Below are 13369 nucleotides of genomic sequence, written 5' to 3' on the forward strand. Positions count from 1 at the left end.
TACCTAAAAGAACTTTTGTATATTAGTCATTCGAGGGCGAGGTCTAGTCTAAGAGCTAGACTACTAATTAACATCAGTTTTACTCAAAAGCTTCTTTTACAGTAGTAGAAAAAACCTACCTAGAACTATTCCAACTTCCAGCCTGTACAGCTTTTTTTCTTCTTTTTGACTTTGAGGCAGGATTGCTCCTACGTTTTGTGTTAAAAGAATAGTGGTCTGGAAATCTAGACTAGGTGAGGTCTAAGGTTGATGTAAAGATTTATTAATTCCGATTTACTGAGTTGTTGGAAGAAATATATTATTTGGTTGAACGAATAAATACACATCTATTTTTATATACAGCAAATCAAATAACCCTTGTCAAATTATCCAGAAAATGATTTCTGATATTTGCCTTAGGGATACTTTTTATGGTCAAGAGAGACACTTATAAATCTTTTGACCCAATTTTTTTCCAAAGCTGAGATATTTGACTTCGAAATCTCTAAAAATGAGTTGAATCTCTATTGTTTTCAAATAAGAATTTGAAAATTCAAAGTCAAATATCTCAGTTTAGGAAAATAATTGGGTCAAAAGATTTAGTGGTGTCTCACTGGACCATAAAAGGTATCTCTAAGCCATATATCCAAAATTCATCTGATAATCCCTTTAAGACTTTGATCAAAAGATGAATAAATAAGTATCTTTCGTCGTTGTCATTTCTGGTGAATACAGAGGATCCCTCATTGATTGTTTTTCATTGTTTTTCAACATGAAAAAACTTTCTTGAACATTATCTACGGTGGTGTTTGGTTGAGATTCAACGTCCAATCATCGCAAATCAAACCATTAAAATCAATCATCTCTTTTCAAAGTAGGAACGTTCAGACGAAAAAAATTCGAAAGGAACATCCATACTACTCCAATAAATTCAAAGAAACACAACCATTCAAATTTAAAAACTCCATATTTTATAATATGTCACGAAGAAGTCAAGTGGTCTCCATCCCAACCAAAAACTATCAATAAATGAAATTTAGAAAGTCACATTACCTTGATCCATACATACAACATATCAACAAGTTAAATTATGTATCAACAATTTGTGAATATTTACATTTCTTTATTCTTCTCTTTCATTTTGTTTCTTTCTTTACTCCATAGATTCAACCAGCAATCCCATTTCGGTCAAAAGCTTTTTCTCCATCTCAAGATATTCACCATATTGCTATGAAAAGATTTATTTTCGTTTTTATCCAATTTGTACCCCTGAGTTCCTCTAAAATTTTATATACTATACGGCCAATTTTCCATGAATGGAACACGTAACTGATTAAGAAATCGTGAAAACGTTTTAACACCATTTTGTTAGATTATAGACAAAATTTTGAGAGACCACCATGATTGACCGTGAAGGGAGAGACTTTTGAAAGTGAGGTTATCCAGGTTAGCCTTTAAATGAAAGCTTTTCTGTTACAAGGAATCATTAAAATCAAATTTCCTGAGTTTCCTTCTGAGTTCCCCTAAAATTTGGTATTTGGTTATAATATCATATATTATATGGTAATAATATCATATGGCCAATTTTCTATGAGAAATTACTGAAATTATACAATTTTTCTTTCTGATTACAGTATTATGAAGACTTATTTTTTCGAATTATGGAAATTCAAGTGTAAAGAAATGAAAACTCACAGCTTTTGATCTCGTATCCCATTCCTCTTCAGTTTCTTGGACATGTCCCTGTGAGGAAAAAAGGATAAAAGTTCATACGTCACAGCTAATTGGTAAAGGGTTTTACAGTAGCGAGTCTATGTATTTATTTGCACTTTTGAGGACGGCAGAGTAACTGAAGCGATTTGGAACAACCCGCTTTCCTGACCTGCAAAATCGAGGACAGTAAAAGTGCTGATTTACCGTCATCCTCAGTCAGTCAGGATGTAGACAAATTAAAACCCTACTGTCTCCGTTGAAGAAAACCCAGATACATAAACTCGATACTATATATTGGATGGTGCCGGAACCCAAACCGGGTTTCCCTAGATTGCGGCAATGACGCTTAGACTACTTGCCACCACTCGGCTATCATTCCTAACATAGCCCTGTTTACAACTATATAGATTTTAAATGTGCAAACTAGCTATGTAACCAATGTTAAAATTTTCGATTTTTAGCTTGGCGGCTATCTGTTTTTTCCTATTTATTCTTCTTCAATTCATATTGAACTTGAAAAAGACACGTAAGCGTCGAAATATCGTTCTAACAATGTACATTATTATGTTTTACTTATGGTTTTTTTATGCTTTATTTATTCGGGATACCATCGGTTGTGACTAAATTTTCCCCTTAATTGATTACGGGTTAGCCAAGAAATATGTCAACGCCAAAATTAATTGAAAAATGTCTCAATCCACCCTACTCCCCCCACAATCATTGACAAAAGGTCTCTAGACTTTTCATAAATACTTCTTTAGTGCCAAGAAAAGCCTTTTAACATTTGGAAATTCCCCAAATGAACCACAAATGGTTATTTGGCAGAAGACACCTTGAAGACTTGCGAGCAGTTCTTGAGGCTTTAGTCCTTGTGATTTTTTAGACTTCCAAACTTCGGGACGAGATGGAGTTTTTACAAGCTCTTATTTGATTTGGTTGGTCGTTAACCAGTAATAAAACAATTTTGTTACTTTTTCTAAAGAACGCGTCATTCTTATTACTTCAAATGATCAATTATTAAAGTATCTTATAAAAACTTCATCTCATCTGCAAACTTCGGAAGATCTAGGAAAGAGGTATCCCAAACTCACTGCTTTTGAATCCACTTTGATGGAGGTTGGGAGCGAGTTTTGACCACGAGTTTTATCCAATAACTCAAGACGACTTGCTTCTCGGTCCAAATAATGTTCAAATGCATGGAGCTAAATAAAAAAAGAAGCATACAAATTAGACAGGTCTTTCAATACATATGTTACACAATGTATAAAAGTACTTACTACCCTTAGAGATGAAACAATGTCAACTTCTTATATCTTTTAAAACAAAAATCAAAACTCTTCAAATATCTTCAATTAGAAATTCATTACTTATCATCTAAACTGGTTAGCGCAGGTTAGCGTTCCTGTTGCTGTTCTTGCACCAGTAATCCCTGGGGGAGAACAATGACTCAGCTGCATATAAGCAAGTTGTAAAGCAAGTAACATGGGAATAAGATCGCATGAAATGTTTCGAGTGATAACATGTTTTGACTGCATTGATATAATTTTGCAACCCGAGTATTACAGGCGGGATCTGATCTGATCAACATAATGCAGCAGTTGATACCTCATTGGTGGTAGCATATCGCAGATTCCATGGAACTTCCATGACGTGAAGGGTTCCTACTTCATCACCAGCTGCTAGCAATTGCTGTTTGGCTGGAAAAGAAACATAATTTAACGTCAAACAAACATTCATTCGTTCAACACGATATAATGATTATTTCCCTAAATAAAAAGTTGGAAACGCATCAGTAATGAATGAGAGGGGAAGGGGTCCTTGGACTTTCGCCTACATCAGGTTAAAAAGGTGTCCGTACAATAATTCACATTTTTGACCTCGTACGTTAAATTTGATCTTAAATGGTATATAATACCTGTTTTAATACCTGTGTCATAGACCCGGTGGGGTGGGGCCACTCGAAAATTAGACTACAAAAATTTCGTACCCTGTGGGAAAAAAGGCCCTACAATTTCAGTCTCACCGGAAAAGTGAATTTGCTTTTATCATCAGCGGATTTTTTAACCTGAGAACAATAGAATTTCTATCCCGTTGCGATTTATTTCGATGGAAATTTTTATTCCCGTTATGGGAAGAAATCCTACCGGCACTGTGAGACAGGGGTGAATTTTACATAAAATTTTTTTATCCAATGACCTTTTATGAATGAAACTTATATGGATTAATACAAGAATAGGTCCTTCGGAAACAATGTTAAGTCCCTGAGAAGTCCGTCGGACTTGTCGAAGAAGAGTTGTATTTCAGGGGGTAATGGAGAATTTTCTCAAAGGTAGATCAAACTCACGTGACATTTGGAATGGAGAAACAGTGATTATTGGAACAGGCGAAACATTCTGTGTTAAAAACGGTTCGTGACTCCTGTAAGAAAAACAAAGAAACATTCGGGAATGATAAATGCATACTATTCCTATGATAAAACTTAAGACCACTTTCGCGCAAAATGGGTGACAGTTTTTTTCTTAACCTTTTTTGCCTGAAGAAAAGATAACGTCATAAAAAAGTTTCGCGCAAACAAAAAAAAAAGTTGAAGGTCAATTTCGACCAATGGAATTGCTTCATTTTTCAGCCGACCAATGACCTTAGAAAAACGGTAAAAAGTTTTTGCTCATGTCACGCGACAGTGCTAGTCGACTATTTCGGACAAAGTATAAAATAAACATGGAAGGGATAATGGAAGGGATCTATATACCTTAGATATGTACATAATGATACTATCCCATTACAGTTATCGTAGTAAACGAACGAACGAACGAAGAACGAAGGGTGAACTTACTTATCAAGGAGATCCCAAACATCAATATTTCCGTCAGCTTTTCCGATGAAAAAGACGGAAGGTCGAGATGGGCTCCACATGCCACTTGTCAATTTACAGTCGTGGGGGTATGACTGTATCAAAGGTCCAAACTGAAAGAAAAATTTTACGATACTAAAAGAAACATTTTACGACACTAAAAAAAACGTTTTACGACACCGAAAGAAACATTTTACGAAACTGAAAGAAGTATTTTACGAAACTGAAAACAAAGTTTATAATCTTCTGATCCTGTTTTAAAAGCAAGTTTAAGTAGTTTATCAAAAAACATGAGATATTTTTAATCACTCCATGCTTTTAAAAAGCGATGGGAAAGGAGTGGTGCCCCTAACCTTCAATAGACAGCTAAAGAGAAAGGAGCCTTCGAACCACCCTCGACAGCACTTTACTATACATATTCAAACTTACCGTGACGCCATCTTTCCAGATTGAGAAAGTCCATCCACCAACGGTCAAGAAGATGGTCTTGTTAAAAGGAGATTTCTGTAAAGTGTTGATTGTACTGTCGTGTGCATCAAAAGAATGTTCTGGACGATTAGCTGTTGAAAAGATGGAAGATTTAAAGTGAAATTAAGCTGTTTTATTGGTTGGCATTAATGCATAAAAATGGTACTCTGTGTGTCGCGAGCACGAGTTGGAAGTGTCGAGTAAGCGCAGCGATAGGATATTGAATGCTGTCCTGGATATGGCCTTTTCCGTTCATCGGAAGGTTCGTCTCATATTATTTTCGATAGAATGTACCGGAAGGTTAGCCATGGAAGAGATCCGAGACGCCTTCAAAATCTCATCTCTGGTTTAGACGGTTCACTTTTTTCGCCCTACCTATTCTAATTGTGAATTAAAGTGGACAAAAAGTTGGCTGTCTAAAGTCATTGCGTTGCATTCTTTTAACTTCCGTCAAACTTTTTCAAGCAATGATTTTAACTGCCAGATTACAATTGAATTAGAATAGACAGGACAAACGTCGGCCATCTAAACTATATAGCTTATACTAGTTTCAATGTAGTAATTGAAAAAGATAATAAAATCGTTTGACAATCCTGTCCCTAATAAAAAGCACAAGGTTTTATGTTAGTTTTACTTACAAACAATTTTTCCAGTGTCGATGTCTTTAGTGGGTTTCCAGTCCAAATAAATCACTTCGCCATCCTGAACAAAGCAATAAAGATCTTGATGAAATCAATAAAGGACCAAATAGAAACCTTTCTCAAATTCCCATAGCATCTGTCTACTGAGTTTTTTTGCATTAACGACACAGCACTTTATTGCCTCAGAAGTCCCCAGTCATAGACTGAAGGTTTTGTCCTAAGTCCGTGGTATAGATAGATAGATAGGTATTTTGTCTCCAGATTACAGGGATGGGTGCTATTCCTTTCGAAGCAGGACTCCATCACTCTAGAGTAGGAACTCATAGCACTACTCCAAGCGTTGCTGATCCTATGTACGCGGCACAAAGGTATCATTATGATCAGTGATTACACTCGAGCAGAGCAGGAGGGCGTACGCACTCGCAAGCTCACTGGCGGATTTAAGACAATAGAGCAACTACGTCGGTAACATGCAAAGGAGTGCAACGCTCGTTAAAATACAAAAACATTACAATCACAAATTTCTTCCTTTGATAAGGTTGGACGTGGTCTAAAACCGCCTACGAAGCTTTCACGAGAATGTAATCACACTACAAAGTCTGGAATATCTAAGAACGCTTTTGGTACCCTATTTTCCTCACACGGTAATGGCTGACCCTGGCGAAGGTATACATACTTGTCAAAAGAGTCAAAGTACTACGGTGGGAATCGTGTGGTCTGTCGAGAACCGAGCGTGATGACCATCATGCCACTTTGCAAATATATTCATGATATGCACCACTGCAATGTCTTCACGAAATTATGCATCTTTTCTGTCTTTAGCGAGATTATGTATCGGAGATATTCTACGGCTACGGTTGCGGGGCTGCCCGTACGGGTCGTTACCAAAGGCGACATGTCTTCGTCTACTTTGCTCTGTACGGGAAAAACACCAAAACACCGTATAGGCAAAGTCGACATAATGCCGTACGCCAAATATCGAACTTGCTTTCACCCGTCATTACTCACCTTACTCGCCATTTCCCTCGCCACTTTAGCCGTAGCCGTAGCCGTAGAGAATTACAGATACATAATCTCGCTTTTGTTCCACCCAATACGTCACTTTTTCTATTGTTTAAGTGATGTATTGAGTGGAAAATACTTAAAGTTTTCAGAAGACTCTCCAGTGGTCAATATCATGAATCGTACGTGATATACACATAAATAAATGTGTTTTTTTAGAATACCTCGGTAGCAACGTAAAATTTGGAATTGATGTTATCCAGTGATTTGGGTTCATCTTTTTTCTTGAAGGATGTGAAATTATTATCCTCTTCTTCGACAGGTTGCGTTAAAGGGATGTCTGATATAAAAGATAATTATGTTTTTCGTAAGGCGAAATATTACAAGAGCCAGGAACCGGGGAAATCCGGGATTAAAACTGGTTCCCAGTATACAATTAAGTTTGGAAACTAGATAGATAGGATTGATTTTTTACGTGAATAATCCAGTAATCTAGGACTTTTAGACAGTTTTTCGATTGTTTTCAATAAGTAATCCGCGGCCAGCCAGCTCCGCTTTCTACGATTGCTCCACTTAAAAGGATCCCGACAAGAATGCAGAGACTCAATTATACTTTGTTCAAATTTCTTTAAAAACCGTGAAGGCACATTTACTATTAGATGAACGTTAAAACTTCACGCAATGAAAACTTGAGTAAATCACAGGGATAAGAGACACTAACCTGGCCGTCTAGCGGAACTTTGCACTTCATCGATAATGAATTTGACAGGGCTGCATTCGCCTGAACCACGCAATCGATGGGCTGTCACCTAGAATTGGAAGGTTCATAGATAGATTTGAAGTCACTTGCTACCCGCAGACATTTGTTTCATCCTTGCAAGGCCTCATCAGTACAACTCAGGAAAATGAGTATAGAATGCTGTTGTCACCAGAGTGCTACAAATATAAATTTCAAGCAAAATCGCTTGTGGTGAGCGGATTAGCATGAGCTTGGTCCATAACAGAGTCTAAAAGAACGAATGCTCTGAGCATAATTTAGCAAAATTCCACATAACCGTAAACACACAATATCTTGACAAACCTACATGTTTCTCTTTCAAGATGTTATATCCCCCTCTTAACCCTATTCAAACTAGGCTTTTAGGGGCGGTTCAGAACTAGGGGGGGGGGGCTTTTCCTGTACCACCCCTTAACTTTTGATCTAGTGGGTCTTTTTGGATGAAATTTGGCACACAAGATCCTTATCACGTAAGGTAACTTTTGACAAAAATTTTTTTCGATGACGTCACTCATCATGCCCAAAGTGAGCAAAAACTGAAATTTTCCATTGTTCTTATAAATAGCTATCGTATTCTAACAAAGGCTTTAGAAAAAAGTTGCCTGAGTTTAAAATGCTTATTTTATCCTAAATATTCAATAAATTACGGTTTAAACGATATATTTGACATTAAGAATAAATTTGTATTGGAAAAGTGTCAATTTTTGTGACACCTTACCGTCAGAAATGTCATCATGCTCAAGGTGTGAAAATATTTAGGTGTCAAATTTTTTTTTATTTTGAAGCAAAATAAAAGTTAGGAATTTACAGAAAATTTCACGGCAAAAGCTCTATTATTTCAGGAGCTATTACCAATAGTTTTACTTCCGAACAGAAAGAGCCCCCCCCCTAGTACGAATAGGGTTAAATCTAAAGAGTCGGAAAAACGTCAAACTTTACAAGAATATATCCCAGCCTAGAAACCTATCAGCGATAACAAAACAAAAATTTTTCTCACCTTTAAAAGCGGTTTCCATGACAAATCAAGATGTTGGAAAGTAGTTACTCGATTGGAAGACGTGTTTTCGGGCATTGGTGTTCGAGCGATGCCTGATTTAGACGCACGCGTGTCCCAAAACAAAACATGTCTAAATAAAAATAAACCCATATACTTTGATGTTTTTACAGCACAATAATTCTTCTTACCATATCAATATGCTTGCATCAAGCTCTGTCACAACTTGTGCGGGAACTATATATACAGTTGACGCTCTCTAATTCGAAGTTCTTTTATTCGATAATATTGAAAGTCACAGTCAACAAAAAACTGTCGTCAACGACGCTCTACCATTCGATTTACTCCTTTATTCGATAATATCCGATTCCCCTTGAAAAATAGAATTTGAGAGCTTCCACGTCGAAAAACTCACCCGTCAGACGATGCCGTCATGATTTGAGAACAATAACGCAATCGATTTTCTAAAACGACTCCCATACGGCCAATCTGTAAATGTAAGCAAAGCAAGCATATTTATCCTGTGGCTGTCTATCCTTTTTTTCTATTCGCGCTAGATCTGGGAGAATGAATGCTGAGGTGGAACGTCACATCTCTTCTAAGTAACTTACCGTCTAGATCAGATTACCCAATCATGGCCACCGGCGTGCCAATCAGATTAAGGGGGCCAAAAGCCATGTCGCCCACAATGGTTAGGTGACGAAGATTATTTAATAAACAGTATATTTAGAATATATTATAATTATAACATTATGAAAAACATTGACAACACACACCAATATATTGATTTGACTATATATTATAATGTGTGGTGCATGTATCCCTAGTATTCACAAGTGAGAATTACTCTCGCTAATTCGAGCTCGAACGGGAAATATTATTATTTTTTCGAATTACGGAGAGATTCAAATAAGCAAAAGTATATTAAGAGGGTTTGTCCTTGACCGGGACTGGGAATATCAAGCTCGAATCATAGAAAGATTCGGATACGAGAAATTCAAATAAGCAAGAGTCTACCCTTTATCAAAACATTACCTCAATATGGTCAGGAATCCATTGTATGTCAGTGATGGGCATACGATGTGAATTTTCGATACTGGAAACTGCACAATAACGAACTTTCGGTGATAATTCCGTTGTATTCGTATTGTAGAAAGATGGCTGGAGAGTATGAGAAGAAATAAATTCATCATGAAATCTTATTAGGACGAAACATCTGAATTGGCAAATTGAAATACCTATTTCAAGCCTTTTGGTTATATAGAGAGAGTTTATGAACTAGGAATGAGACTAAGAAATGTTATATTGAGTGTAGCCTAGAAATCTAAGCTAGTTTGATTCAGTCACTAGGATAAATCTGATGGTAAGTTATGACTGAAAAGCTATCCAATACAAACTTAAAATCCGTAATTATAAAAATCTTTAAAGCGCCGAAAAACGCTATATTGCCATTAGCAGTGTGAATACGGGCTTAGTTAACTAGGCTAGTGAGTGTGTAATCCTTTGAATAACTACCCTTTAACTTGTATGAACCGCTCAAAACCACTTTAAAGTGCACTTAAGTGGAAAACTCTCAGAATCCTCCTTAGGGAATTTCTTTTATTTCAAGTGTATTTCTCTCAAATTAATTTTTTTCTGGTTTTAAGAAGTGATTTTACTATGTACTGGGTTCACCACGAACTGAATCTTCCGTGTGAAAGAAAGTACATGTCATATAAATAAGATAATAATAACATGGATACAGACAAGGATACGTGAATTTCAAAAATGTTATTACCAAGTTGGACATATTTTGGTTGGGGTTACTTCCTTGTCCGTGTGTTTTATGGTTGACCAATAAATCATTGTAATTTTTGATATCCCACAGCACAATCTGTAGAAATATCAATGAAATGTTAGCACTAAATATCCTTTTCTATATAACCCTACTAGAAACTTTAAGGGCTTTACCTTAGCTTAAGATTGTTCAATTTTGAAGGTTGATTGTCTCCTGATTGCAAAAAGTTCTTCTTGGCAAAATTTTCTAAAAAATGCTGATGCAGCATTTTTGAAGACTTGTAATTCATTTTTAGGGAACTTAGTCGACCAAATGAGACAAATGACCACATTTTGGAGATCTGCTCTTCAAACTCTATTAGATAGTACAATCTGTTTTTGTCAATAAGGAACTTCAAAATTGACTTTCAAAGGACTGTTTTTGTTTAGGCCAAAAGAACCGTATGCCCTTCAATGTTGAATAATTTCTCCGGCTTTACCAGCATAGTAAATTCTGGTTTTGAAGTCCCAAGGGCCATATTACCGACTTTTTGTATGTGTGTTTTCAGTGACGGAGACGGTAAGGTTCTAATTGGACTAGATCCTGGCCAACTGAGGATGAAGGTAAATCGGCACTTTTACCGTCTTCGATTTTGCGGGTCAGAAGTGTCAGTTTTTCCAAATCGCTTCAGTCATTTTACCGTCCTCAAAAGTGCAAATACATAAACTCGCTATTATGAGAAAATAGAATAAAAACCTTTTTGGTACTGTTTGAAAAGGTCGAAAGAAAAAAAGTAAATTTCACCACAGGACTATTTGTAAAGATAAAGCATGAAAACAAATTCATTCAAAAAACGAGAAAAATAACGCGCTTAACCGACCTGTCCGTTGAAGCATCCAGCGCAAACGATGTTTGGATCTGACGGATTAAATTTGAAACACAAAATATCGTCCGGGGCTTCCAGTAGTAACTAAAAACAAAAGGAAAAATATATGTCAAGATCACTAAGCTTTATATATAAACCTTGAATTTGAGTTTTCAGAGCAGTCCCACTACTCGATGTGTCTGTACACAGACCCAGGATATCATTAATAATTAATGATTTCTAAATTCATTGCCGTAGAGGGTCTGTTGTCATTGTTTTTCTCATTTGAGATTTCTCAAACCGACCACTGCGATGGAGTATTGGTGAGAGAGGGGAGACGATGATAGAAGTGTTGCTATTTATAAATCATACTTCATCATCGCAGAGGTCTCCGTACGGCTGTTTTTTTATCAAACAGACAATGCGCCAAGAGTGTACGACGCAGCAATTAGCGTGAGGTATACTTTGGTACAGAGCACTATTGCAGATTATTCAATTTATAAAGTTTCATTAACATCGTAACACGATTTTACCGTGTAGAACCTAAAGCCCTCAAAAACGAAACAGTTTGTCTCAAAATCAATCAATCATTGTACCAGTGGAAAAAGCAAGGTTTTTAGTCTGAGACGGAAAATGGTTTTTACACAGCAAATCAACACATATTCTTGATACTTTGGTGAATTATGAAGAATTTTGAGACGGAGAAACCTATACTTCCACTGAAACGGAAATCTGTCTGAGACGCAAGATTTTTTTACAACTGCTTACCAAGGGATGAATGGGGTCAGCGAAACTCCAAATAAGGATTAACGAAGGTGATTGGGAAGCTCGTGTTGTTTTATCTATCCGCTCGTAAAACGACATGTGCTCCGTACAGGATACTGCAATCACACCTGTGAAAACATTTGTTTTTTTAATAAAATCATGTTATAAAAGTAAGAAAGTTCCGAACTATTGCACAGTTGACACTCTCTAATTCAATTTTTGCCGAATAAAGGACCGTATCTAATATCAGAGCGCCGTTTATGGGAGTTTCTTGTTGACGGTGATTTTCAATATTATCGAATAAGGAAGGAATAGTAGGACTGTTGTTTATAAGAGTTTCTCGTTTCTCGAATAATGGAACATATCGAAAAGTAGAACGTCGAATCAGAGAGCGTCAACTGTGTGTCAAAACTTTCTGTTCAACTGACAAGAGAAATGTGCTTCGTACTGCTATCATACCTGTAAAAATACCAAGAAGGTAAATAATTTGTAAAGTATCCAAAACTATTTCGACGACGGAAAAAGTCTGAAGTAAAATAGAATACAGGTTTTTTATCACATTTATGTTAGATATTTTCGAAAACAAATGTTAACTTAGTCTATTCAGTAGATCTTGCAACCATCCGGTATACACAAAGTCGGTTTGACAACGTCCGTATATTTTACGGACTGCTGTCAAATTGTACAGTGATGACATCACAAATATCATATTCCTTTACACACTAGATAAGCTAACTGCTCACAGATTTCCCGTTGAAGTGTGTGTCCAGTTTTGAAGTCGACTAACCCGCCATGTTGTTTTTTAATCAACCTTAAATTTTCCAATGTTCGAATCTCAAAATATTTTCGAATCACGTTGTTGACGACTAGAGAATTGAAAACAAAACTTGTCAGTCCTAAAACTAGACATACTTCCTTTCAAGGTGTGTCCGATCCAGTTAAATAGTTAGAGATCAGTGGATGCCAAGGATGTCATTAGAAAGGAAAGCTAACGCTGGTCTGAATCCCAGAACTCTACAAAACCGCAGGTAGCATACAAGGAGTATATAAAGGATAAAAGCAAGTCCGAGAAAATTCATCAAGCCAAGATATTCAGAGCAAAAGATGAAAATTTTGATTTAAAACAGCTATATTTCGTATAGTATCATATACATCATTCAGGCAAATGATTTCTGTAAAAGGGTGGTTTTTCACTGAGACTGTCTGGCGAGTATATATCGTATATAAGGAGCACGAATCCGCTAGTGAATGCCAGTAGCCTAAGTTGACGTACCTTTTATGTGTGGGTGCCATTGTATATCATGCACTGTCTTGTTCTTGCTAAATTGTAAATCTGTGAATGATTGATACTCCTATGAAAAAGAAGCAATATTTTGATTTGATTTTAATTTGAGATTTTTCTCTAGCAATAGCGAGTTTATGCATAACACGTTAACAAATTTATGTATTTGGACTTTTGAGGACAGCGAAGTGACTGAAGCGATTTGGAATAACCCGCATAATTGTGTTGTTCTAATTGACGATGTTTCCCGTCGTCCTCAATAGATCAGGATCTGG

At 36.4% G+C, this 13369-nt stretch overlaps 1 protein-coding gene across 1 annotated transcript in view; it reads right to left on the reverse strand.

Moving 5' to 3' along the window:
• Window positions 1–281: 281 nt before the first annotated feature.
• The window catches only part of LOC136817622 (dynein axonemal intermediate chain 3-like), a 156696-nt gene continuing 143608 nt past the window's right edge, over window positions 282–13369 (reverse strand). Inside the window, exons 10-24 of the mRNA XM_067073946.1 lie at window positions 11063–11152; window positions 10204–10299; window positions 9462–9587; window positions 8842–8915; window positions 8430–8559; window positions 7376–7463; window positions 6879–6994; window positions 5650–5713; window positions 4973–5103; window positions 4526–4656; window positions 4037–4110; window positions 3298–3389; window positions 2784–2894; window positions 1675–1722; window positions 282–1207 (exon numbers count right to left, since the gene is read on the reverse strand). Coding sequence (XP_066930047.1) covers window positions 1133–1207; window positions 1675–1722; window positions 2784–2894; window positions 3298–3389; window positions 4037–4110; window positions 4526–4656; window positions 4973–5103; window positions 5650–5713; window positions 6879–6994; window positions 7376–7463; window positions 8430–8559; window positions 8842–8915; window positions 9462–9587; window positions 10204–10299; window positions 11063–11152 — 1446 coding nt within the window. The 3' untranslated portion in view covers window positions 282–1132. The remainder of the gene's footprint in view (window positions 1208–1674; window positions 1723–2783; window positions 2895–3297; window positions 3390–4036; window positions 4111–4525; window positions 4657–4972; window positions 5104–5649; window positions 5714–6878; window positions 6995–7375; window positions 7464–8429; window positions 8560–8841; window positions 8916–9461; window positions 9588–10203; window positions 10300–11062; window positions 11153–13369) is intronic.

Source organism: Clytia hemisphaerica, unplaced genomic scaffold (genome assembly GCF_902728285.1).
Source record: "Clytia hemisphaerica strain Z4C2 unplaced genomic scaffold, Clytia hemisphaerica genome assembly, whole genome shotgun sequence".
Lineage (NCBI taxonomy): Eukaryota > Metazoa > Cnidaria > Hydrozoa > Leptothecata > Clytiidae > Clytia > Clytia hemisphaerica.